Source organism: Pelodiscus sinensis, chromosome 20 (genome assembly GCF_049634645.1).
Source record: "Pelodiscus sinensis isolate JC-2024 chromosome 20, ASM4963464v1, whole genome shotgun sequence".
Taxonomy (NCBI): Eukaryota; Metazoa; Chordata; order Testudines; family Trionychidae; genus Pelodiscus; species Pelodiscus sinensis.
Window position 1 is genome coordinate 28,123,965 of NC_134730.1, and position 25,438 is coordinate 28,149,402.

The window sequence follows — 25,438 nt, forward strand, 5'->3', positions numbered from 1 at the left end:
CCGATGAGTCACAGATGCAGCTTTGGGGGCTGTATGGACGGTTTCCCCTCACTCCCCCACACACCCAAAGATCTCTTCATTCCTTCTCATCCACTGATCCTGGTGGCAGTCAGCAGAGTATCTAAGACAGAGGCGGGCGATACAATGGTGGCGGTTCGCCAGGTTAGCCCCCGGCGGGCCACCGCCGCTATATTTACCTGCACCTCCGCAGGGTGACTGCAACTCCTGTTGGCCACGGATCACTGCTCACTCCCAACGGGGGCTGTGGGAAGCAGCGCAGACCAGCAGGGGCTAACCTGCCCGCAGGCTGGTATTTGCCTATCCTTGATCTAAGGGCTTCAAATACGCAACCCAGAAGAATCTAACACAGCTACTTATAGTAACAAATTCCCTGATTCAGCAGGAGAGATCGTAGCAATATAGGGCAATAAGGCCGGAACTCACTTGCGGGGTACTACAGGATGGAATCCAAGCGGAGACGCTTTTACGGGGGAATAAGGATGGAAACACGACTCAGCACTGGGAAACCATTTGCAATTACTGTGCCCAGGACCCACCCGAATAAAAGAATCGGGAATTGATCACATTTGGTGGATAACGTATGCAGAGCAGGAACAGCTAACGAACGTAGGGGAGCTGTCCCTAAGCCCGAGATATTCGCCACTGGGTTTAACACAACACCACTGCCTGGGTGTGTCTAGACTACAGGGTTTTGTCGACAAAAAAGTGGACTTTTGTCGACAAAACTATACCTGCGTCTACACTGCTGCTGAGTTCTGTCGACATAACGTCAACAGAACTCAGCAGCTTTGTCAATGGCTGTAAACCTCATTCTACGAGGAATAACGCCTTTTGTCGACAGAGTTCTGTCAACAGGAGGCATTATTGAATCTACACTGTCCTTTTCATCTAACTGTCATGTCGACAAAGCAGCTTGCTTTGTCGACAGAACTGGATGTAGTCTAGATGCTCTTTGTCGACAGAAGCGTTGTCGACAGATACTGTCGACAAAAGCCTGTAGTCTAGACATACCCCAAGTGTTCTGATAAAAACCCACCTCCAGGGACCACTGAGCTAATGGAACAAGAGCTCTGTGTTCATTTGGCAGCCGTTCCGCAGTTACAACGTCCCTTTCCGGCACCTGTGAGTGAGAACTGTTCTGGCCCCCAGCAGCCAGGGTGCAAGGGGAAATGGCGTGACGGATAACCCCAGGAAGAGTAGCGACGTTCTAAGTATTCTGAGTAGCAGAAAGCGCTCCTGCGGCGCTCCAAGAAATAGGGTGACTGCCTGAGTTCCCGACACATCAACAGGAGCAGTGCAGAGCAGGCTGTCCAGGAGCTGTCACTTGGGTGCCGTTTCAGAACGGGGTTATTGGTGTACAAGGGGTGCCTGCACAGAACAGAAGGGGAGAGGCAGAGACAAGGCTTTTGCTCTGAGTTCTTCAAGACTGAGGCTAGGAGCGATGCCTCACAAGAGGCAACGCAGGAAATGAGTCAGACTGTTCTAAACCCTCTTTGGAAATCACCTTTCTGCACCCTTGCCCCTTCCTAAAGGAGAGCAGGCGTGGGAGGCAGTCCACGCGGCCGCTCCGGTGATCAAACCGACGCGCCTGCTGCGTGCTGGGAGCAAGCTCTCGCAGAGGGCAGGGGCACTGCGAACAGATCAGTGCACGCTTACTGTTAGAAAGGGGAGACTCTGGAAGGGGCACTGACTCACTGAAAGTGCTTTCCTGTGGAAAATGCAGGGGGGTACCATTTTGTGTGGGTGCGTGGGGTACGCTTAAAGGGCCAGTACATCTGGACACCCCTGGATGTTTGCTATTGGTCATTTCCCTTTGCGGGGGAAGCCAGTCCTTTCTCCAGGATTTAATTCTAGCTCCTGCAGGAGAGGTAAAGCCGGGGAAAACCTCAGCTGAGACATGGAGGGGTCCATGACCACTTGCCAATCTGCAGAGCATGAGCCCCTGCTCTAGAACCCTGCCGTTTGCCTGGTGCCCCAGAAGGCTTGCTGTGCGAGCGGCTGGGAGAAAGGGCCAGCTATCCGGCAGAAGAGCTTCCACTGGGAAACCATCCACGGGCGTGTGCACCGGCCTGCCGACAGGAGGGGCAAAACGGGCAGTTGCCCTGGGGCCCGGGAATTCACAAGGGGCCACGGCTCCTGGCCGCTGCTGCAGGAACAGCAGCAGCTAGAGCCCCAGGTCTTTTAAATAATCATGGGAGCACTACATAGCACACTCCGGGCGTGCCTCAGGGCTGGCTGGTGGTGGGGAGAGTAGCCAGCATGGCATGCTCTGGGTAGCACTGAGGGCTGGCTGTTCCAGCCCCGCCCCTTCTTCCTGAGGCCCATCGGAGCCGCTGCCCACCTTGCAAGGGACCCTGCAAGTCCGCTGCCCCCTGGCGTGTACCCATAACTCCAACATGCTTCTTCCCGTGAGAACACGCCTAGACACCAGGCTCCTCCCCAGCAGCGAACCCCTTCTCCCAGCTGGGAGTCGGGAAGTGCACGGAGAACAGGCCGAAGTCAGTGGCTCATGGTTTTTCTAGTATGTTTTGAAACCAAACTGCCCTGAAGAAGAGATTCTCAATTCCCTTCCCCAGGGCTGGACTGGAAACTAAACCCAGAGTGGCCAAAAAGGCCCGAGAACAAAGGTAGCTGAGTAACCCTCTGCCTCTTACTAGAGCATTGCACATCGGAGACGCTGATTGGGGATCTGCCAGCCCGTTACGAAACAGACTGATTAACCTTAGTAAAACTGCCCCCCACCCTGCAGGAAGCAACAATTTCTTATAGGATTAACAGTGGCTGGCAGCATCTAACCTTGTCTGATGCACAACGCGCCCATTGCTTCCTGCCGGGTATAAAGCGGAGGTCGGGATGTTGATTTAGCAAACAAGGGCTGGATCAAGGATGTTCAACTGTCTTTCCATTTCAATCGTTTGTCAAAGCTTCAGGGTAGAAAGCTAAGCCTCGGCCCACTCTCCCCCATTTATACGGAGTAACCATTCCTCTCGGGACCACATACCTCATGTCTGGAGCTTGAACAAGTGCCCCCCCCCCAGCCTGTGTCCATGACCAGCTGCACCGACGGGGTCTGTCTGGTGAAAAGGATGCCAGCACAGACCCCTGCTCCTGTAGCCAACACTCAAGAGAGAAGTGTCTCGAGGGATGGAGAACACCCTGCCCAACGGAGCATGGGTAGGATTGTAAACAAACACCAGCCACACTTGCAGAGGGCTGCCATATGGCCCAGCAGCCTCGTGCAACCCCTGGCCATTGTGATTGGGGGGAGACATGGAGCTTCCCGATGTCCTTCATGGCCACAAACCCGGCCTTGGGCAGGGAGGCCAAGGCCATTGTGGAATCTTGGTGGGCTCCCACGAACTCGATCACTTGAGCGGGGGTCAGAGTGGACTTTTCCTCGTTTATGAGGAGTCCAACTGTGTGACTAGGTGTCTGACCAGTTGTGTGTGTTGTAGCACCTGGTCCCTGGAAGAGCCTCTGATGAGTCAGTCATTTAGGTACAGGAATGCCTGGACCCTGTGCCTCCTTTGGAAGGCTGCCAGGGCTGCCATACGTTCAGAAAAACCCTTGGTGCCGGAGATAGGTCAAAGGGGAAGCACCGAGAACTGAAAATGGTCTGTCCCGATGGCGAATCTCAGGAGCCGCCTGGGCGGCTTCCGACGGTGACAGACTGGTGTGGGCGGTGGCATGTGTTCCAAAGATGGCCCTGGCACCACGGGCTGTGCCGGTAACGAGGGGCCCAGTGGGCGGCTGGCTGATGCTGCTGATGACGTTGCTGGCAGAGCCGCTGTCGTTCTCGGTGCTGGTCTTGATGCTGTCTCTGGTGCCAGAACGCTCCCCGCATCCCCAGTGCCCATAGCTGGTGCCAGACCCGGCTACGATGTCAGCTTGATACAGTCCCGAGCTGCAATGATGGTGTCCGGCGTTGACGGCCGCTGGACATCCCCAATAGGCAAGTCCTGTGCCGGACTCACACCCTGCGCCAAGCTCAACTGGTGCCTAGGTGGCACAGGAGTGTCGAGGCACTGGGGGGAGCAGTCGGGTTTCAGAGTGCCCCTCCGGGTGCCGCACTCCATGTCTGTACCTTGAGGGGCACCTCCCTCTATGCATCTTCTTGGGCACTGGCGATTGTGAGCGGTGCCGGGATGCAATGGTCTTGGACAGGGCTGCTGACTGCTTCGGTGCCCCTGCAGCTTTGCGCACCAATCCCAGTGCGTTCCGTATGACTGGTGCCGAGTCTGGTGCCGGTTGGAGAGCAGATTCCATCAAGAGGGGCTTGAACCTAGAATCTCACTCCCTCTTCGTTCTGGGCTTAAAGCCCCAGCAAACCTCGCAGCTGTGGCAAGTGTCATGGGGGTCGCTGCAGGGCAGAGGCTTCAAGCACTTAGAACAAGGCTTGAACCCCTGCGGCCCCGGCATCCCCTCCCCAGGAGGAGAGAGATAAAGTAGGAATTCCCTGTGTGAACAACTAACTGGTAAGTACCAGTAAGTACTAAGAACACGCAGACAATTATACACACAAATGCTGAGGACCTGCAAAGAAGTCAAGCTGCTCCAACTACCGTCAGGGGCGGTAAGAAGGAACTGAGGGGGTGGAGGGTCAGCAGGGGTATAGATGCACCGATAGAGCTGCGCCACTCCAGGGGGCTCCCTGGCTGGTGCGATGGGTACCGCTGAGGGGGGAAGCTCCAATTTCTATGCATCAGGCGCTCACACCTACATGGACTGGACATGAGCAAGCACTCGAAGAATAATGCCCTCCTTCCCGCTGCAAACCTACACAACTAGCCTCGGCTACGCTAGAGTTAAATCCCGGCATTGGCTGGAGCTTGGCGGGCGACTCTTCTCTTCTGATTGTCTTGCTTGGGTTCTAAGGGTAGGTATGTCCAGACTACAAGCCTCTGCCGGCAAAGGATCAGTCAGCAAGGAAATCCTTTGCCGACCGATCCCGTAAACCTCATTTCAGGAGGCATAAGGGATCGGTCAGCAAAGGATTTCCTTGCCGACCAATCCGTGTCTCGACTGCTGCATTGTGCCGACAATCAGTTGAGCCGGCACAACGTGGCGGCCATTTTTATTTTAATGAAGCAGGCGATATTTAAATCCCCGCTTCATTGACTATGTCGGGTAGTCTCATTTCCATGCCTCTGCCGGCAGAGGCATGTAGTCTAGACATACCCTAAGTGAACAGGGTTTGCTAGCTTCTTACCCAGTCCCCGGTGGGCATTTCTCTCCCTCCCCCCCGAAACATGCCCGCTCTGCACTGTCAATCAGCCCAACTGGCAGGCAACTTTCAGGAAAAGCCCAACTGCCCAGGGGGCATATTAGTTGCCCTACTGGAGCTGTGTCACGGGACTGCACTAGTATAGGGGCAATTCAGGCCAGAATAGGGGCAATTACACTTATTTCTATTTTCAAACGCAGAACATGTATAGAAAAGAAAAGGGGGTTCAAGGGGGAGTGAGCATTTACTAGCCTCAGCCCTCCAAAGCCAAAGCATTTGTACGGCATTTGCGCTGAATACAACTGCAGCCAGCAAACCTAATGGGAATATATAGTTTCATAACGTACATGGAATGCAAAGGCTTTACTCAATTTAAAAAAAAAATTAATGGAAATTGCCTATCTCTTGGAACTGGAAGGGACCTTGAAAGGTCATCAAGTCCAGTCCCCTGCCTTCACAGCAGGACCAAGCACCATCCCTGACAAATTTTTGCCCCAAATGGCCTCTGCAAGGATTGAACTCACAACCCTGGGTTTAGCAGGCCAATGCTCAAACCACTGAGCTATCCCCCCCCCCCCCCCAGTAAAAATCTAGTTTTTACTATAAAAACTGGATTTATTCTATTTATGCATGCAAGCTGAAATCCAAACAACAACTGTAAATGAAAGATTATACCCTTGCCCCTGGATACTTAGTGCCACTGAAGACCTGTATCTTAGGGCACATTAAAACTCCTTGTATGGACAGTTTTAGAGGAAATAATTTGTTGCAAAGCTGGCATCAATTTTGTGTCATGTGTTAGGCTGCTTAGTGCTTGTTTACAGCAGCCTATTATGGCTTTGTGCTTTGCAGATTGTGAGGTTAGATTCAAAAATCTATTCGAACTGGAGGTACAAAAAGTCAAACTACATGCAACAGGCTGGGCGCAGATTTCTGTTCTGATTGTTTCAACGTGAACGGCCATGTAGTTGGCATGGGAACAGCTAGTTTAAAACCACACAAATCTGCATGGTGTCATCAGAGTTACTCTCACAGAACCAGCTCACTCCCCAAAAGAGTCTAGCAAATGCAGTACTTTACTGCCATAAATCTACACTGGGCTCTCAGCCAGTCCCTGTAACGTATCAGGGTGCACTGCAGATCAGAACCTACCACATTTACTGAGACACAGAGTTTGCGCTATAGCTCTACTGCCTCTCTTAGAAACTTGCAGTAGGAGCCGAGCCCTGCAAAACAGGAGACAGCCAGCAAGGCTTTGCATCTCTGTCCACAACACTGCAACTCTCATCCAGGCCTGCTCCCACTGTCTCGATTTGAGCAATCTCCAGGTAGGTCTGCACTGCAAGAACACACTGACTCTGGCTTTGGGGTTCGGGCTGCAGGGCTATAAAATTGCAGAGTAGCAGTTTGGACTCAAGCGACACCCCTGGCTGAGACCTCACGAGTGGCGAAGGTCCCAGAGCCAGGAATGAGCCTGAATGTCTACACTACGATTTTTAGCCTCAAAGTCTGTGCCTCATGAGCCCCAGTCAGGGGACGCGAGCCAGTTATGGGAGTTTTACTGCAGTGCAGGCTAACCCACCATCTCTGTGGTCTTCTCACAGTCCAATCAAACTGCTGCGGGTGTAACCTTCTATGTACGGGATAGAGAGTGCCACCAATCCACTCTGAAACACTTACCATCAAGAGACACTGTCAAGACACAAAGCACCAGTGGGAATCTCAGAACCTGGATTCATAAATCAAGTTCTTAGGAAAAGTCAACGAAACAGCATGAATTACCAATACATACCTGCCTCTGTTTCTGGAGAAGATAGGTCAGATGTGAAAGAAAACTGGGGTTAAGGTCAAACAAAAATGTGTGCTGGGAAAGATGGAATTTTCCTTTGGTCAAAGTCTCTTATATTCTTGGATTTGAAAATGGCTATATTTATAGGCCTGGAGGAAACCAAAATAATCCCATCTAGAAAGTCCATATTAACTTTCCTCAGGCGACTGTAATGGAGTACATCCTCCAATCTATCAGAACATTATGACTGACCAGATTACTAAGCCCTGTAAGAGTCATTATTAAAAGGTTTCCATTGGGGAGGCATCAGTGGAACAACAAGAGAAACCCATCCCGTCTAACGGACTACGGGACACATTCAATGTTAACAAATTCAGGCTCTTCCCTGCTTGTGATAAGTGAAAGGGCAGTGAGAAATGCAGTGCATCTCCTTAATGAGATCACTCTGACCAAGTCACCGCCTGTCTTAAAGAAATGGGGGGAAGGCCACCCCCACACTTTCGAACACGACTTTGCCCAATTTTTGGGATCACCTCCATAAGCAGTTCATTTTGTACATGATTGTTAAAAATGTTCTAATTATAAAATCACAGGGTGTGCTGTATTAGGAGAATGCTTACTTGGCTGAGTTTTCTGAAATGTCGAGGGCAGCCCTAGAATCTACACCAATTTTTAATACAACAAAGAAATTGACATTGAACAGAAGAATCTCAACTTAATTATCAATTTTCACTAAGAAAGCGTTCTAAGGTCTGTGTGCATATATTTGTACAAGCAAGGTCTGAATTCAAGCGCATTCACTCATTCAGAAATGTTGTACCCTACTGAAAGATTTCTAACTGCCTCTAGTCCTCTGAGTAAGTTGATTAGTAGTTGGTGAGTTCCTAGGAGATGTAAACTCTGCCCAGTCCTAGTTCCTTAGCTGCAAGAATTCGAGACAATGAAAAAGGAGAGTTCATGGCACTGGGACATTGATTAATGGTTTACACTGGACACAGCACAATAACTCACCCGGAATGCAGTTCCTTCCTCTATGATTGTTGGTAATTGGGAAAGGCAAATATCAACTGCGAGGTCCCACGCTTGCCTGGAGAAACAAGTGAGAGACAAGTCATCCTGGGATATGAATACGCAATGGTGGGAGGAGTCTAGACTGCTGATTATGCAAGAGGATGGACAATTTATAGAACCACCACACTGGCTTAGTTAATATGTAATAGCTCTTGGGTTCTGAGGGGGACAGTTTGCACTCCTGCAAAGCGGTGACAGCATGCCTGGTCCAGAATCACAATGCACCACACAAGCTCAGTAAGCATACTACTACTCGTATAAAGACCACATTCCCTCCAGACAGGCAAACTTCTTTGATGTTCTTCTACTTTGCCCGTGAGTTTATATGGCACAATCGGTGTATTTTTATAAACCGAAAAAATAACAATCCTGGATTGACTGTAAATTGGTAGGAGGAAGTTTTCACATCACCACCCCTCTGCTCCATGAGACCCGTAGTCAGTTGGCACATTTCTAGCACAATTTGGAAGTAAGCCCCATGGAACTCCCATGGCATTAATAGAGCCTGGCTTCAAGTTGCCCTCTTGCTACACTGTACGACTGCCTCTTAGCACTTGTATGGTTTGGCAGACACAAAACTCTTCGTGAAATGTCGATATTAACTAGCTACTTAACCAGAAAGCGCGCCTGTGCGTGCTCTCGTTTCAGCTGTAACGGCCACTCTTTCAAGTGAACTCTGATGTTCTCATCATCAAATTCTCATTGCTGTCTTATTAATATCTGCCACCAGAGTAAAGCTACATCTCCCATAATCCTCAAGCACATACTTGTGAGGTGCCGAGTACATCCTTTCGAAGATTAGCTGCCAATCTGTAAGACATGCCAATGTGCTTTATCAGGTATCACTCCTGACAGGCCCGGCGAGTCACAACCCATGGATACGCTGACCGCGTCATGACAACGCTCGTCAGAATTCTAGACGTGGAAATCCCGCCAGAAAATGTACTGCTGAAGGGTGGCCTGGTCCTACTCCGATCTGGGTTATGCAAGGCTGCCTGGCGCAAGGAAATTTGCTGTGCATGCACCAGACACACTTGTGCTGGTGATACACATACAGCGAGCCAAGGAAAAACAAAGGAAAAGAGCTGAAAGATTGTTGGAACTCATTCTTCTTCAGCTGTATACTATGAAAGACATTTTATGGGGGTGGGGGAGGGGCGACTTGGAAATCCACCCAAAATGGCTAACTATCAAGCAAGGGCTCAAAAGGCAACCAGTGTTTTGGGGGTGCATAAGAGAAGGCAAATTAATGCCGTTGAAATGAAGCAAGTTATTTGGCGAGAGGTAAGTCAGAATTTAAAGCCACAAGGGACCACAAGATTGTCTACTCCAACCCCCTGCATGTCTCACACAAGCCATTCAAGCTCACCCAAATAACCCAATATTAATCCCAATTACTTTAGTTAGACCAAAGCATTTCAGGCCTCCAGAAACCCAACTGCAGAGTGCCAGAAGTTCACAAGGACATTGTCACAAGGAGAGGCCAAGACCTGAGATCCCTGAAATAGCAAGGAATCGACTGAGACAAACCCAGAGGATCCTAGCAGAGAAAGGCCCCATGCTGCAACACAGAGGAAGATCATAGCATAGCATCATAGGACTGGAAGGGATCTCGAGAGGTCATCGAGTCCAGCCCCTCGCCTTCAAGGCAGGACCAAGCTCCGTCTACACCATCCCTGACAGATGTCTATCTAACCTGTTCTTAAATATCTCCAGAGAGGGAGATTCCACCATCTCCCTTGGCAATTTATTCCAATATTTGACCACCCTGACAGTTAGGAATTTTTTCCTAATGTCCAATCTAAACCTCCCCTGCTGCACTTTAAGCCCATTACTCCTTGTCCTGTCCTCAGAAACCAAGAGGAACAAATTTTCTCCTTCCTCCTTGTGACACCCTTTTAGATATTTGAAAACCGCTATCATGTCCCCCCTTAATCTTTTTTTCCAAACTAAACAAGCCCAGTTCATGAAGCCTGGCTTCATAGGTCATGTTCTCTAGACCTTTAATCATTCTTGTTGCTCTTCTCTGTACCCTTTCCAATTTCTCCACATCTTTCTTGAAATGTGGCGCCCAGAACTGGACACAGTACTCCAGCTGAGGCCTAACTAGTGCAGAGTAGAGCGGCAGAATGACTTCATGAGTTTTGCTTACAACACACCTGTTGGTTACCAATCTAACCCGAGGGAAATTCCCAGGCAATCAATTCAACCCTGGGCAGGTCAGCAAGACACATCTGCCAGATATTTAATGACAGAATCAGAACCCTAGGGCTGGAAGAGACCTCGGGAGTCATAGGCTACGTCTAGACTGCATGCCTTTTTTGACAGAGGCTTTGTCGATAGACACTGTCGACAAAGCCTCTATCAAAAAAGAGCATCAGGATTATGATCAGTATTGTCGAGAAAGCAAGCTGCTTTTTCGAAAGTCTAGATGCTCTCTTTCGAAAAAGCACTATTTCCATGCAATAGCGCCTTTTTTCGAAAGAGTACCTTTGAAAAAAGGCGTTATTCCTCGTAAAATGAGGTTTACCACTGTCGACAAAACTGCTGCGTTCTGTCAACTTGCTGTCGACAGAACACGGAGGTAGTGTAGATGTAGGTATAATTTTGTTGACAAAAGCCAACTTTTGTCGAAAAAACCCTGTAGTCTAGACCAGTGGTTCTCAACCGTGGGCCATATGGCTCCCCGGGGCCACGCCCTACCTCTAGGGGGCCACATGGAAAAAACAGAACATTAGGTAAATTATGCATCTTTTTTTCCAACTAACAGCGGCTATGACGGGAGCCACAGAGGTAAACGAGGATCAGAAGGGGGCCATGAGCAAAAAGAGGTTGAGAAACACTGGTCTAGACACACCAATAGAGTCCAGTCCTCTGCCCAAAGCAGGACCAACCCAATTCAATCATCTCAGCCAGGGCTTTGTCAAGTCCGGACTTAAACACCTCTAGGGATGGAGATTCCACCCCCTCCCTAGGGAACCCATCCCAGCGCTTCACCACCCTCCTAGGAATCTAGTTTCTTCTAATATCCAACCTAGACCTCCCCCACTGTAACTGGAGACCATTGCTCCTTGTTCTGCCATCTGCCAACACTGAGAACAGCTTCTCTCCATCTTCTTTGGAACCTCCCTTCAGGAAGTTGAAGGCTGCTCTCAAATCCCCCCTCACTCTTGGCTTCTGAAGACTAAATAAGCCCAAATCCCCTAGCTTCTCCTCGTAGATCATGTACTCCAGCCCCCTCATAATTTTGGTTGCCCTCCGTTGGACCATCTCCAATGCGTCCACATCCTTTCTATAGTGGGGGCCCCAGAACTGGATGCACTATTCTAGATGTGGCCTCACTAGAGCCGAATAAAGGGGAATAATCACTTCTTTAGGTCTGCTGGAAATGTTCCTCCTAATGCACTCCAATATGCCATTAGCCTCCTTGGCTACAAGGGCACACTGTGGCCCTTAGGAAAGATGATTCTCTGAACCACACCCCATCTCCGGTCAACCTCTTTTGCTTCAGAGTAAGAAATCAACCCAAGCCCATTTGAAAATGTGTGCCTCATGTGAGAGATTCCTTCCTGACACTTAAAAGCAATTGGCTGAAGCCTTGATGCATGAGATTGGCTTATAGTTATCTTACTGCACAGCTACCAGTCTTAGAAGCATGTTAAGGGCAGTGCAGGCAGTCACGTTCTTCCAAAGGCCAATGAAGGAAGAGGATGAACAGGGGATTCACAGATTCCAAGGCCAGCTGCCCCCATAAGTACAGGCCATAAAACTCCTCCCAGAAGCTGGATTAAAGCCTATAATTTAGAAAAGATTTCTAATCTCATTTTAAAAACTTCAAGCAAAGGCAAGTCCACCAACTCCCCTGGTAAGCTGTTCCAATGCTTTATCACCCTCTCTGCTAGGAAATTACATCTTATTTCAAGGTTGAAGATGTCTAACTTCAGCTTCCTCCCACTGGAACCTGTTACACCTTGAACAGTAAGCGTGAAAAGCCCCACCCCCGCTCCGTGTCTTTTTCACATGTAATTCCGAGAGAGTGATCAAGTCACCTCTTTGCCTTCTTTTCAATAACTGAATAAATCGAGTTCCTGAAGCCTCCCAGTGCAAACGCTTACCTTGCAGTGCCCTATTATGCATCCGAGGACTGCATTCACCCTTTTCACCACCGAACCGCACGGAGAGCTCATGTTGAGGTGATTATCGACCTAACTCAGGGCTGCCCAAGACTGTTTCCCATTCTGTAAGTAGGAACTCGCACTCTGTTCCCAGAAAACTTTCTTGCATATGGCTGTGTGCTATACTTCTGTACTCTGAGGGTCCCGAATTTGAGCACACCCATGGAATGCCTGTCGTTCCCCTTTCCTCTCAGCTGGGGGAAAGGTGGTGCAGTGATGCACTCTGCCAGAGGCTTTTCCCCCGCTGCTCCCCTAGTGGCGGGGGACGCAGAGCACCAGGTAAGCACCCTACCCCCAATCCTCCCTCCCTGACCCAGCAAAATCTTTTAACCCAGAAAACCCTCTCTCTCAGGGTTGCGAATTTAAAGAGGTTCAAGTATATTAAATGTGTATTTTTTTGTTGTATTGCGACCATTAAACGAGATGATTCCGTTCACCCACATAAACCTGTCCTCGTTATTTAGTGGGCCACCGACATTGGCGTCATGTGCAAACTTTATCACCGAAGATGTTATATCTGTGTCTAGATTGTTGATAAAAATATTAAAGTAGTGCTGGACCAAACCTCAGCTCCTGTGGGAGTCTGACAGAAACAGCTCAGCTCACCGAGATCGCCCCATTAACCACTGCACTCAGCGCTCCGGCAGCGAGAGCGTTTTTAATCTATCTAACGTGCGCCCTGATAATCCTACATCATTCAAGTTTAATAAAAATGTCATGTGGTACTAAGGGTTTGTCCACGCGGAGAACGAGAGCACAAGGTGGCAGCGTGTAAATCTACAGCACACTAAGTCACTGTGTGGCTTTGCTCATGCACTAAAGGTTTGCTCGGAAATAGTAGCTTGTCAAAGCGCACGGTGGGTCTTTGCGAGCACGGCAGGCTAGTGAACTGTAAATGTACATCCCTGGTTGCCAGACACTAAGTCTCTGTGTGGACAAGCACTCAGACAAATGCCTTGGAGAAATCCAAGTATACTTTCTAAATACCAGTTGCCTCTATCAACCAGACCTGTAATCTTGTTAGATTAACAGGCCTGTCTGACAAGACCTACATGCAGTGAAAGCATGCTGACTGGCATTGTCTTTTCAGCCACTAATTCTTTGCTAACACAGTTCCAAACTAATCATTCCATTATTTTACCTGAGATCAACACCAGGTTAGGCAGTTAACAGTTACTTCCATCATCCTCCCCTTTACCCATCTTTAACCAAACATGCAACTCTCCAATTTCTTTAAAATTAACTTTAGCAACTAGCTCAGAATGCTCAGCTAATTCCCTCCAGACTCTTGGGTGCACGTTACCTGTGCCTGCTGATTTTAAAATATTTACTAGTAGCGAATGCTGCCTCACACCCTCCATTATACATATGATCAAGTTTCCATTTCATACACAACACCATAGGAAATAGAGCCTCCTCCCTCATTCCAAATACAGAACAGCAATATCTATTGAGCATTCACCAGTTTATTTGATGGTTTTGTCCTATGGGCTTCTATTCTTCTGGGGAAACATTTTCTGAAGTACCGAAGTTCAATGTTTTAAAAAATTAATGCCACATAAGCTCTAAAGTGCCCTGGTCTCTGCTGAAATGGGCGAGTGAGGCATTTTTGACATGCTTAATCCCCACCCCCTTCAAAACTCGCTTAAACCCAGACATTTTTAGATCGCAGAGTGGGGACTTAAACCGCTGCACCCCCATCAAAGAGTTTCTTATACAGTAACTAATTTATTCACAATAGAGAATTGATCCTCCATGGCTCATGGCCCTAGTACTAACATCAACAGGCAAAGCATTTTTTCTTTGTCAAGGAACATTTGAAAACCTCGGACTAGAGATAAACTGAGTAAACTGGGTTTTAGTTACCTGCTCTAATAACTTCTTAAATCTTAATAATCTCCCCATACGACCAAGCAGAGATGCTACGAGAAGAGCAATTAACTCAGAGTCTATTCTACTAGCCTAGCCACCAGCTGTTTACAATTTTTAAAAAATCTACACATTTGGAATGAAGAAAGAATTAAAAAAATTCTACCTTTTTCCAAACATTCAAACCATGTAATTTGTTTCAACTGCCCCAACTCTGACATCCCCTCCACCTGTGCTCACCTTCACTTGGCAATAGGCTACCAACATAATTGTGAGATAATCAGAAGATAATCAAAACCACTTCAAGGCACGAGCAATAAATGAGTCCCACATGCTCAATAAATGCCCAGGCTTCAGGCAAAATCATGAGACAGAGCAGCTGAGGGAGATATTTATTCCTGGTTGAGGCAGAAGCAAAGTCAATTATTGCAAGCTACTATATATTTTAGAAACTTTGTGTCCATCCGTCTGTGAGTTGATTTGTTCAAGAACTCCTCTTAAACAGTAAGAGCTAGGACCACTACATTTGGTGGGCAGCTTCCTCTTATTTAAAAGAAGGTCAGGGTTTGGTTCTGCCAGGACAATGGGATGTGCCTGGAATTAGATTGTTTCTCAAAAAAATGGAAAGGGAGGGGTGTAGTAGAAGGGACAGTTGTACTGTAGAATGACCACAGGGGGGCAGCAAGGGACCAGAGATGGGGACTGGGACAGTTATAAACCCATTGGGCCAGCAGGAGTGGAAAAAGTGACAGCTATCTACTACATAGTTCAGAGAGTTCGTCTGTTGGTGTGTCTATCTTTGTGTCTGTCCTCCAGTTGGGGGACATGCACCCCTCTGCTCGCTGCGGCAGCCAGGGAGAGGTGCTTCTCACCTGGCCCCACGCTGCTGCAGAGAGAGAGGGCTGAGGCTGTCCTCTCTCCCCGGTGCAGCCTCACTCCAGAACAATGATTTAAATGAAGAAAAATAAAATGTATTTGAGTTAAGGACCCAAGCAACACCGGATAAATCTTCTAGTTATTAGATAGAAGGGTTCACTGACTGACAAAAGGATGAATATTTCTCACTATAGGGGCTGGAAAGAGTTGGGGAGGTCTCTCAAAGGAAGAGACTCTACATGTTTGTCTGCACTGCAATAAAAGACATGCAGCTGGCCCACAAGGGGCTGGGACTCAGATCCTGGACTTCAGCCTGAGCCTGAACATCTATAATGCAATTTTTAGCCCTGCAGTCCGAGCCTGGGCCAGCTGGCCCAGGCTTTGAGACTCAGTGCCATGCTTGTTTTTTAACTGAGGTGAAAATGAATCCTCAGAGATTAAGAGGCGCCAAAGCTAGCGCCTTTGAGATGAACTAGTAAACTATGATTTGCCACGTGAGGGTGAAAAGGGTCAGGGCAGGAGAGGCACTCCAGACTGAAACGTGAGGCTTATAAAGGATACTGTGTCGGTCCTTATACTGTGCATGTCTAAACTATGGGTGCTACAGGGACCCAGATGTAAGGTACAGGCTGGCTTCCTACAGGGACAGAAGAGGGTTTTCTGTCAATGTAGAGGATCCCCCTTCCAAGCAGCTGGAGCTAGGTCGACAGGAGAATTCATCCAACAACTTAGCCTTGTTTAAGATCAGCTTCTCTATGATGCTCAGGGAGCATGAAGCCAGGTTTCCTGCATGACGAGAGGTTTAGCGTGAAGTCTTTCAGACCCTCGAGTAACACAGCTAGGTTGAGCTGAATGTGAAGTGTAGATCATGCCCTTACATACTGAGCTCTTCCATTTGTCCAGAACAGCCCCGCAGATCTTGAGAGTTTTAAACAGGTTATCAGGAAGAACTACACCTCAAAAGAGATTTCAGCAGATCTAAGCCAAATCTCTTCATAGTCTTCTACAAACAGATCACTAAAAATCAATGCAGCCACCTCAGCCAATATTATTCCATCCTCCTGAAAAGGGCAATGGCCAATATCGAAGTTCAATACAGCTGCCTTTGGCAGTCTAGAAAGCTACAGATTAAAGTGAGTTGCTTGGGCATACTCAATCCAACTCCTTTAGCACCTTCATCCCCTCCCAAGAATAATGTCTTTCCCCAAACTTACAAACAAGCAATACAGCTCAGACGGAAGCCAGCACTGTACCGCCTTCCAATTGCCAAAGAGACACCAGCGAGTTATTTTTTCATCTTTTCACTTGTGTCTTTGTGTAGAGAGGGAACCCACGGTGTAGGTAAAAATATACTTCACTAAAAGGGCACTGGGGAGATCCAGAAAAAGAACGCTCAAAGGACACGGGTGATTAAATGTGTGTGGGGAAACGAGAGAGATTTCAGATCTATGCCCAGGGAAATAAAGACCATTAGAGGGAGGATGTAATGAAGGTTGCAGTTTGCCAGGAGGGAACGGGAAGACAGGCAATTTGTAGATACACTCTCTGAACTAATCTTACACCTCAGCACACCAACAGGAAATAAATTGGAGAGCAGCAGGGGGCCAGGGACGGGGGGCCATTCCCTTCTAGAAGTGAATCATGAGAGCCAGCCCAGGATAACAATTTTTTCCTTCCTTCCTTCCCAGGCATCTGTTTGCAAAGTGCTTTTGAAGATTAGTTTTCACTATGTTAGGAACAAAAAGGGTTGAAGAGCAGCTCAGCATTAAGGTTTTTCCCCTTTTATTGCATTTCCTCACTATCCAAATAGCCGTGCTTGTTTTCAACAGTCCTGAAGTTATGCTGCAATAGCTCTAACGTGGTCTCCTAAAGCAGCCAGGCATGGCCACATCTATGCTTTATTCTACTTGAAAATATTCTTAAGATTCCACGGTTTCACCCTCCATTGCCTTTGCTGCTTCTGGGAATGAGGAGAGTTGGCACAGCACCTCTTAGCAGATACAAGGCTCCTGCTCTTTACCATGTACCATGGAGGCCGTGCAGTTGGGCAGCTGCCTGATTTACTCAAAGTTAAAACAGACCTGTGAGAATTAAATGCCTGCTGGTCTTTGTAACTGCTGCCAGGGGTTAGCTCTCGTGACCACACTCATGAAGATTATAGTTATGTTCAACATAAGAACTAGATGGGTTCTGAGCATTTCAAATGTTTGGATCCTGATTTTCAGCTGTGGCTAAACCCAGCCAATGTTTTTGTGGGCCTGTATTGTGCACCCCAACATGTGGAAATGTTCCATAGATAGCAAACGCAGTGTAGCAAGGGCCGTGTTTATCTGTATGCTTGTGTAGCATCTACAGCCCTTCTCCTCAGCACAGAGTCACAATTCAAGAAAGGGAGTAGGGATGGGATGAGGTGCAACCTAATTAAAGAAGTTGGGGGTCATTAAAGTTGCTTGTTTTTAACAATCAGAGAAGCAGAAAAAGATGCCCCAGCTTCAAATATTCAGAGGACATACCTCAGCCATATTCCTTTTCCAGTGAGTTTGGGAAACGTGTATTTTCCAGTCTCTCACCTGTCTGACATTCGGCTTGATTTACTCAGCTGGAAACTACGCTCCACAGGAAAGAGCATTTCTTTTTATGCAACCTGCAGCGAGTGGGGCATGCCTAGGGAAGAAGCCCACAAAGAAAGAAATCCAACTGTACAGATTCCCTCCAGCTTTGGGGATCAATCAAGCCATCAAGGCACCCTCATTGGAAATACAAAAGAAAACTATTACTTGGAAGGATTTCCGAAACGGAGGAAAACAGCGGGAATCTCGGATAATGCTACATTAAAAAAACAACAACAAGAAGAAAGAACTCTCTGGATTCTATCATTAACTCTCCCCTCTCTTCAGAGAAGGGCTCATGTATTTTACTTTATAGTTTAACTCCAATTTTGTTTAGAAATTTGTTTTCCCCCTTTTCAACCTAATGATGATTTCAATACACTAGGAATATGATAACATTTTCAATAATTTATCCTGATCTCTTCCAACTGCCTTTAGTGTGAGTTTTCTGAGGTGTCTCAGAGTTTGGGCTGTTAAGCAGGGAATGAAGAACACAGAGCATCTAAGCTTTGCTTAAAAACCATTTTATTATGAGATGATAAAATGTTCAGCGTTGGAAGCCTAGAGTAATACTTTACCAACATAAATAAAACACAGCTAAAGACCGACCTCAGTATTTCTTCACTCACATGTACTGCAGTAGTTAGCAGATCATGAAAGCAGAACTTATTACATTTAACTTTAATTTTCTGGGCTGAGTCAGTCTGCCGTATGCTTTTACTCCTCACATCTCTATTTTGGTAAAGGAGCACTGGTGTTTCATATGCTTGTTCTCTCTCTCTGTGGAAACAGCTGGTATTAGACTGCATTCCACCACCGGAAAAAACAGCACTGGGCTCCTTCCTTTTGGAGATGGAGCTGATGGTTTTCTGGGGAGCTGCAGAAGGCATCTGAGTTTCAGCCATCTGTGCTCTGGAGACTCACACAAACGCACTTGATTAAATTGTTCATTTCTGACACTGAAGCATTTCAGTCTCTACCAACTATGTTGAACATGTTATTCCAGTGTGGGGTTTTTCTGCAGCTGTCCTGTTTGACTGACTTTTCAAGTACCACTCTCAAATCGGCAGCTCCTCTGTGACCCTGCAGACTCACTGAGCCTGCCCCGCAGAAGGCAAGAGGGAAGCAGCTCAGACGTGTATTTTTGAAAACATTTAGTGCTATAAAATCTTTGAAAAAAACGAGGAGCCTTGTGGCACCTTAGAGACTAACAGATTGATTTGGGCATCAGCTTTCCTGGGTAAAAATCGCATCATCAGATGAACAAATAAAATCTTTGGTGAGTGTTTGGGGGAACATGCAAATGCGGGTCTGATGGTGCTAGTTAGAGGCAGCAATGGGCTACCTTCCTCTTCCCAGCCAATGGATCTTAATCGTCATCTCAACCCGCATCCTACAATAGCCTAGAACAAGGGTGGGCAATAATTTTTGATGGGGGGGGCCACTCCAAGAATTTGGAAAGTGGTCAAGGGCTGCACTCTTCCATGATGTTAATGGAGGAGGTGTGGGGTCTGGGACGGAGGTTGGGTGCAGAAGGGAACTTGGCATGGGGAGGGAGTTTGGGTGAAGGAGGCAATTGTGACCGGGGCACTGGACTGGGGTACTGGGGGGTGGATTGTGCTGGGGCAGGGAATTGGGGTAGAGGACGAGGTGCAGAGATTTGGGTTGTGAGCTAGGGCAGGTAGGGAGTATGGAGTAGAGGGCAGCTCCTATTGGCCAGTGTCTGGCCAGAAACTGGCCAATTGGATTGTGCTGGGGGCGGGAGCAGCTCCTAAAGCCTTTCCCCCTTCCCTCCGAACTCTGTTTTTAAAGAAAACCTGCTCCGCAGCTGCATTTCTGAGCGGTGTACAGCTGGGGCGAGGCAAGCAGGCACCTGGCCTGCAGGCCGTATTTTGCCCAGGCCTGGCCTAGACCTTTCCTGATCAAACCCAGTGGGTGCCTGTCTGACCGAGACTCTAACGATGAGGTGGAGACCAAAGCCCTCCTATTTCTGACTGAAATGTGACTCCACTGAAGCCTATAAAAGGCTCACACAGAGTAGCCAAATGCCCCCGTAAATCCTTTGGCCATTTTGCTCCTGCTGAGCCATGAATTTCTTCCATGTTTCTAAAAGAAGAGACCTTTTAAAATCCATTAGCGAGGGAAATTGCAGACTTGCGCCTTTGTTTGCAATACTTCCCACAATGACCAGAGACTCAAGAATCTGCCTCCTCACCTAGTATTGGGATGTTACATTCGGGGGGTTCTTTTTAAGTAGGAGTGCATGCTCGGTATAGTTCCTGGAGCAATACTTCTATCATCACGAGAAGCACGTCGCTGCCACAGCGTATTAGAGGTTCCTTGTTTTAATACACGGCCAACACCACACGTTAGGACATGTCTGTAAATTTACTTAATTACCATGAGTATAACTTGCTGCTGGCGATCACAATGTATAAATCACAATCCATGGCAATGGAGACCCGCATGCAGGGAAGACAAAAAGGTCTCTTCTTTCCTGCATACCCCACAGCTGCTCTCTGAACCGGACAGCTCCCCAATGAGTATTACTACTGCTTGTACCACAATAGTGTCAACAGGACTCCCCCATGTAGTAAGCTGAGGGTCAGTAACATGGAGTCAGCAGGCCTGAATAGAGGCCTGTAACATGAAAGCAGCAACAGGCCTGCAATCTAGTGATCAAGACTTGGTTCAGCAACACAGTAGCCAAGAAAGAGGTCCTAGTGATAACTGTGTGATTGGGTAAGTTAGGGCATAGGGAGGCACCAGGTACAGACTGTAAGCAAAAAGGGGAGTAGCAGAACATCTTAGTAAACAATGTCTCCTACAAAGACTCCCTAGAAGCTATGCACATACCAATCTGGGTTCAGGACCGGATTGAAACTGACAGGATGAAGGATAGTAAGTAAGCCTCCCTACCATAAGGTGAAGGGTGGTAACTAGGCAACAAAGGGTGGCAACCTGGTACGTAAAGAAGGGATGTAAGTTGTTTATACCTGTCTATAAAAGGACACAGCAAAGGGTACTCTCTGACCAACCTTTGGGGGGGCGAAGGGACGCAGGTGCCATTGCCTAGACTTACAGAATGCACAGTAGCTTAACTCTGACTCACCGCTGTTGATATCTGTTATACCGCAATAGGCCTGCTATGTGTTGGTACATTATCAATGCGGGCCACATGCAGAGGTGTAGCGTTGGGAATTTCTGCTACCAACTGTTAGCGCTTCGCATTTGACAATAAACCTGCTCAACTGATTTCAAATCTTGCCTGCATCTGTGGTTTCCGGGGGCTCTCAGAGATCTCCTGTGTTGACCCAAACGCACGGGGTCTAACACTCTAGATAAAGGGAGCACTGATATTAACGAACGCGGCCAATGGTTTATCATCGCTGACGGAGTAGAGATCCTGTCAGGAGTGCACCAGGAATACCCCGAGAACGCTGACCAGACGATACAGACACACTGCCAGCGACGACACCCCGTGACCAGTGCCCCATTGGGCACGCCACTGCACGCACACATAGTAAGAGGAAGCCCTGAGGAGCTTACAGTCTAAATAGGGAAGAGGGAGACAGGCTTGGAGTGGTACTCGATGTGCAGAGAAGGTAAATCATGGCCACACATGGTCAGTGGCAGAGATGGGGCAGAAGTCGTGTGTCCAGACGACAAGTTAAACGCCCTATTGAATACATCTTAATGCGGGCTGAAACCATGGAACCAGGAAACATGGCTTGTCCTACGGCCCAATCTATTGGCTAGAAGACAAGATTTAGAAGTCAGAAAGCAAAGGTCTACAGAATAAATTAAAAATGCTGACTTGACTGGTCACAGAGAATTCACTTTCAGAGGACTAAGACAGGAGAGCGAGAGAGAGTGAGAGACACGCACATCTGTAGACACTGCTAATGTAACTATTTTCAGAAAAGGACTCATCTAGTCAGGATCCTCCAACAACGTGAAATGTGAGCACGGTCTAGAGAAAACCATCTAACAGGAGCACATAGACTCTAAAAATATAGGGCAACATGGTCTACGCTGAACTTCTAAAAAGGGCCAGCCATAATTATTCATGAGATCAAGTGATGTTCAAGTCAAGTGGAAAACCATTTTACAGCATCTGCAGATTCCTGGGTGCACTCCTAGTTGATCAGTGCACCGTCACGACATCTTGTCAAGTCCTTTATGGTGTTCCATCCATAATGTAAGTGCAGTGGAAGCAACAAGGAGCTGTCCCCAGCTCCATACCCTAATTGGAAGGAAACAAAAAGGGGGAACCTGGAACACCAAACTCCGGGTTTTGTAGCCCACTTGTGTTAAAACTTACAAGAGGCAGGGGCTGCTTCCTGGTACCAGAAGCCAAATCAGGAGCGCTGCCAGGCATCTTTCCTGTAGTTGCCTAGTGTCTCCCAGAAAGCGGGGAGGAGCAAACAGCATGTGCAAAGTTCAGAATCCAGTGACTGTATTTTGCTATAGTCTGTGAACCACTAACATTACTTCTCTCCTCAGCGTGGAAGACAACCCCGGAGAACATCCTAATGCTTTAAAAAAGTACGTGAGCAGAGGAGAGTGTGTGGACAAAAGGGAGAAAGTGTCTGTGACTAAGTATTACTCATGCAGTTCCAAAACCTACTCCTTAGCAGTGCTGCTTGTGTATCCTGTGTCTCCCTGTGCATGACTAACAGACAGAAGAAAACTTGACTGTGTTTTACATATAATTGCTCTCTCGTACTTCCCCAGTGAGGCTGTTCCATTACATTTCTTCACATCTGGAATGCAAGATCAATTATAATGCGCTAAGTACAGCTGGTGGCACGGTAACAATGTAGGTTTTAACACAAAGCTTTCTAAACAGTGACAGCACATGGTAAAACTAGTGCTTCTCCAGCCAGCCAGGGAGTGGGACACAGTGTTTGGCAGGGATTCCATCTTTACCCAGCAGCTGGGGATACAACAAAGTGCAGCACAAGCGGCGTCTATGGTGAAGAGGGGGTGGGCCTATCACCCATAACTGCTGGGCACAGAAGGATGCAGATGAGGTGGGAAGAGCAGTATCTCGAGGAAAGAGGAGAGGAGGAGGGGTCTGAACTCTTCTGACATAGCTGGGGAAGCTAACTAGCACAATATCATGAAGGTTTTAAACTACAACATAAAATGTCAGGGTGCAGACACACACAGTACATGCCCGCCTCAGCAGGGAAGTGTGGGAATAACAGAAAGTCCCCTTCACAACACTCAAGTGGCAACCAATGTGACGGGCCGGGCCCGTCCCTCCTCCCAGGACCGGAAGTGCCAGAATCTCCCGACCTGGGATCTGGCCGGCGCAGACCCCTGGCGCTGTTGTGTATGTGCCTTGAGCCGCGCGCCACGTTCAAAAGCAGCACCAGCTCAGCTGAGCGGGGAAGGGGCCGCCGGATGCACTGGGGAAGCCAAGGAAGGGGCTGCCGGACGCACTGGGGCAGTCGGGGAGAAAGCAGCCAGATGTGGTGGGGCGGCCAGACAGGTGGTGGCTGGATGCGCTAGGACAGCTGGGAAGGAAGCCGCTGGATGCGCTGGGACAGCTGGGGAGGTGGGAGCCGCCGGTGCCGGTTGGCCCTTGGAGATGGACGAAGACGCCAGGGGCAGGAAGGCAGCAGCAAGAGAGACAGACGGCCCCAGCGGCAGGTCGCCAGAGACCCTGGTGGTCGGGGCCAGGAAGCCGACACCCAAATGGGGGTTTCCTCCACCGGCACTGGAGAGGCAGCCTCTCGCCTCCAGAAGGGATATTCGGCAGCGGAGCATCTAAGCTCATAGGAAGCGGTTCCAGGACGGGGGTGTCGTATGGGATGGCGACTAACCCCCCCCCCCCCCCCCGAGAGGGGTGGTGAGTGACCAACGTGGGGCACATCATTCAGGTAAGGTCTACCCGACCTTACCTTAGGGTCCTGGAGCTTGGGAGCAGGGGAGGGCCTGAGTTCCCCTACCCAACCCAAAAGTGACTATTGAGAGAGACGAAAAGGCAGGACACGGATTTAGACCCTTTGGTTTTCCTCGCCTCCCATGGCTGGACTCTGGCTTACGCTGGGACAAGGGCTGCCCAAAGCGGGCGCGGACTCCAGTCCATTAGCCAATAGTCATGCGGGAAGGACTGTTGGCTCAAGAGGGGGAGGCTCCCGTGCTCAGGGGTATGGCTCCGATACGCGGGTAAGCCCCTTTGGTGACTCACAAGCTGAGAATAAAACTTGGGATCGGAGCCCTCATGCGGCTAATGAGGGCGCCCCGATCCCCCATTCCCCGGGGGGGGGGGGGGAGGGAGCGGGTACATACATAAGCAAAAAACCCAACATAAGCAAAAAAAATAAAATTTTAGTACTGAGGGCAGGGGAAGCAGAAAACCTTTAAGTCAGGCCCTTGGGGAATGCAGATTGATGTGTGGTAGGACTAAATGTCTGAGCTCATTATCCATTTACATATTATAGCAGATCCCAGAGGTTTCTTGTTGGCCTCCTGCAGATCAAATCACTATGGATGACAGCACAGCCAATAACCACATTCATATTCTGATCTATCAGGTGCAAAAATCCGTGAAAAGCACACAGAAGAACGACAACCAATGCACTCTGCAGTGCACATTTGCTTCCTGTCATCCTATAGGTCTCTCTCACACAATGTGGGTTCTGATAGAGATGCAGCCGTGTTAGTCTGGTCTAGTTGAAACAAAAGACAGGACTATGCAGCACTTTAAATACTAACAAGATGGTTTATTAGGTGATAAGCCTAATAAACCATCTTGTTAGTCTTTAAAGTGCTGCATAGTCCTGTCTTTTGTTTCAATGTGAGTTCTGGTTCTTTTTTCCACTACATTTTCAGGTTAAATTTCCAATAGATACTATGATTGGTGTGGGGAAGAGAGAGAGAGAGAAGGAGAGAGACACTGACTTTTGCCGAGCCTCGGTAGCTTCTCTAGTGTAAGGGTTTAAGGGTTAAAGTCTGTGATGTGTTAAGAGAGCCAAGGGTAAAAGGTGCTGTGCATGACCACAGGGTTATTTTTTTATTTAAAAAAAAAAATCACTAGACATTCAACTAGAATTTCTCAAACTGTTCTGTTACCAGGCTTCCTATGACAAATAAAAAAGGAGTCTCATTTGACCTAATTTTTTTTAAAATATTTTGGAAGAGTATTGAAAATATGCATCCAGGAGCTGTGTGTTCAATTCTCCCTTGCTGGATTGCTACGATCTAGGAGTCGGTAGAAGCACATATAATGACTATTTTCCTAAGGAAGCTCCGCATTGCTAATTACTAAGCAAACTGAAAATAATAATAGCTCTTATTTAGCACTTTTCATTCAGAGAGCTCAAAGCTCAAAGGACGGCAATATCATTATCCCCATTTTACAGATGGGGAAACTGAGGTACAGAAGATAGGTAGGTCAGTGGAAGAGCCAGAAATACAGTGTAAATCTCCCAAGTTCCCGCCCTGGTCTCTATCCACTAGGTTACATTGTCTCACAGAGAGACTCCAGAAAGAAGCCAGAAAACACAGAAGCTCAGATATCCTAATAATGAGCATGGTGTAAGTATCTAGATAGACTTGTTTATATATTTCTTCCCATATAAAAAAAATCTGCTAAACTTGTAACCAAATACGCATTGTCCTTCCAGGCTCTGCCATACCTTTCAAGTCAGGCAACAACTGGACACAGATAAGTGCTCAGTCCTGTTTGATGCTATCCCTTCTGTGCATATAAATTTCCTATTTGTTTGTGCACCACACTGACAAACCAACTTCACTGTGCCATGTACAATGACAAATCTTTTTCCTCAGA

The 25,438-nt window shown here is 48.0% G+C and overlaps 1 protein-coding gene across 6 annotated transcripts in view; it reads right to left on the reverse strand.

Annotated features, from left to right (window-relative positions):
- RPTOR (regulatory associated protein of MTOR complex 1) overlaps positions 1-25,438 on the reverse strand; it is a 308,767-nt gene that overhangs the window by 104,237 nt on the left and 179,092 nt on the right. For all 6 annotated transcript variants that reach the window (XM_075904089.1, XM_075904088.1, XM_075904087.1 and 3 more), the window contains one exon: positions 8,046-8,121. In XM_075904089.1, the coding sequence (XP_075760204.1) occupies positions 8,046-8,121 (76 nt within the window). The remainder of the gene's footprint in view (positions 1-8,045; positions 8,122-25,438) is intronic.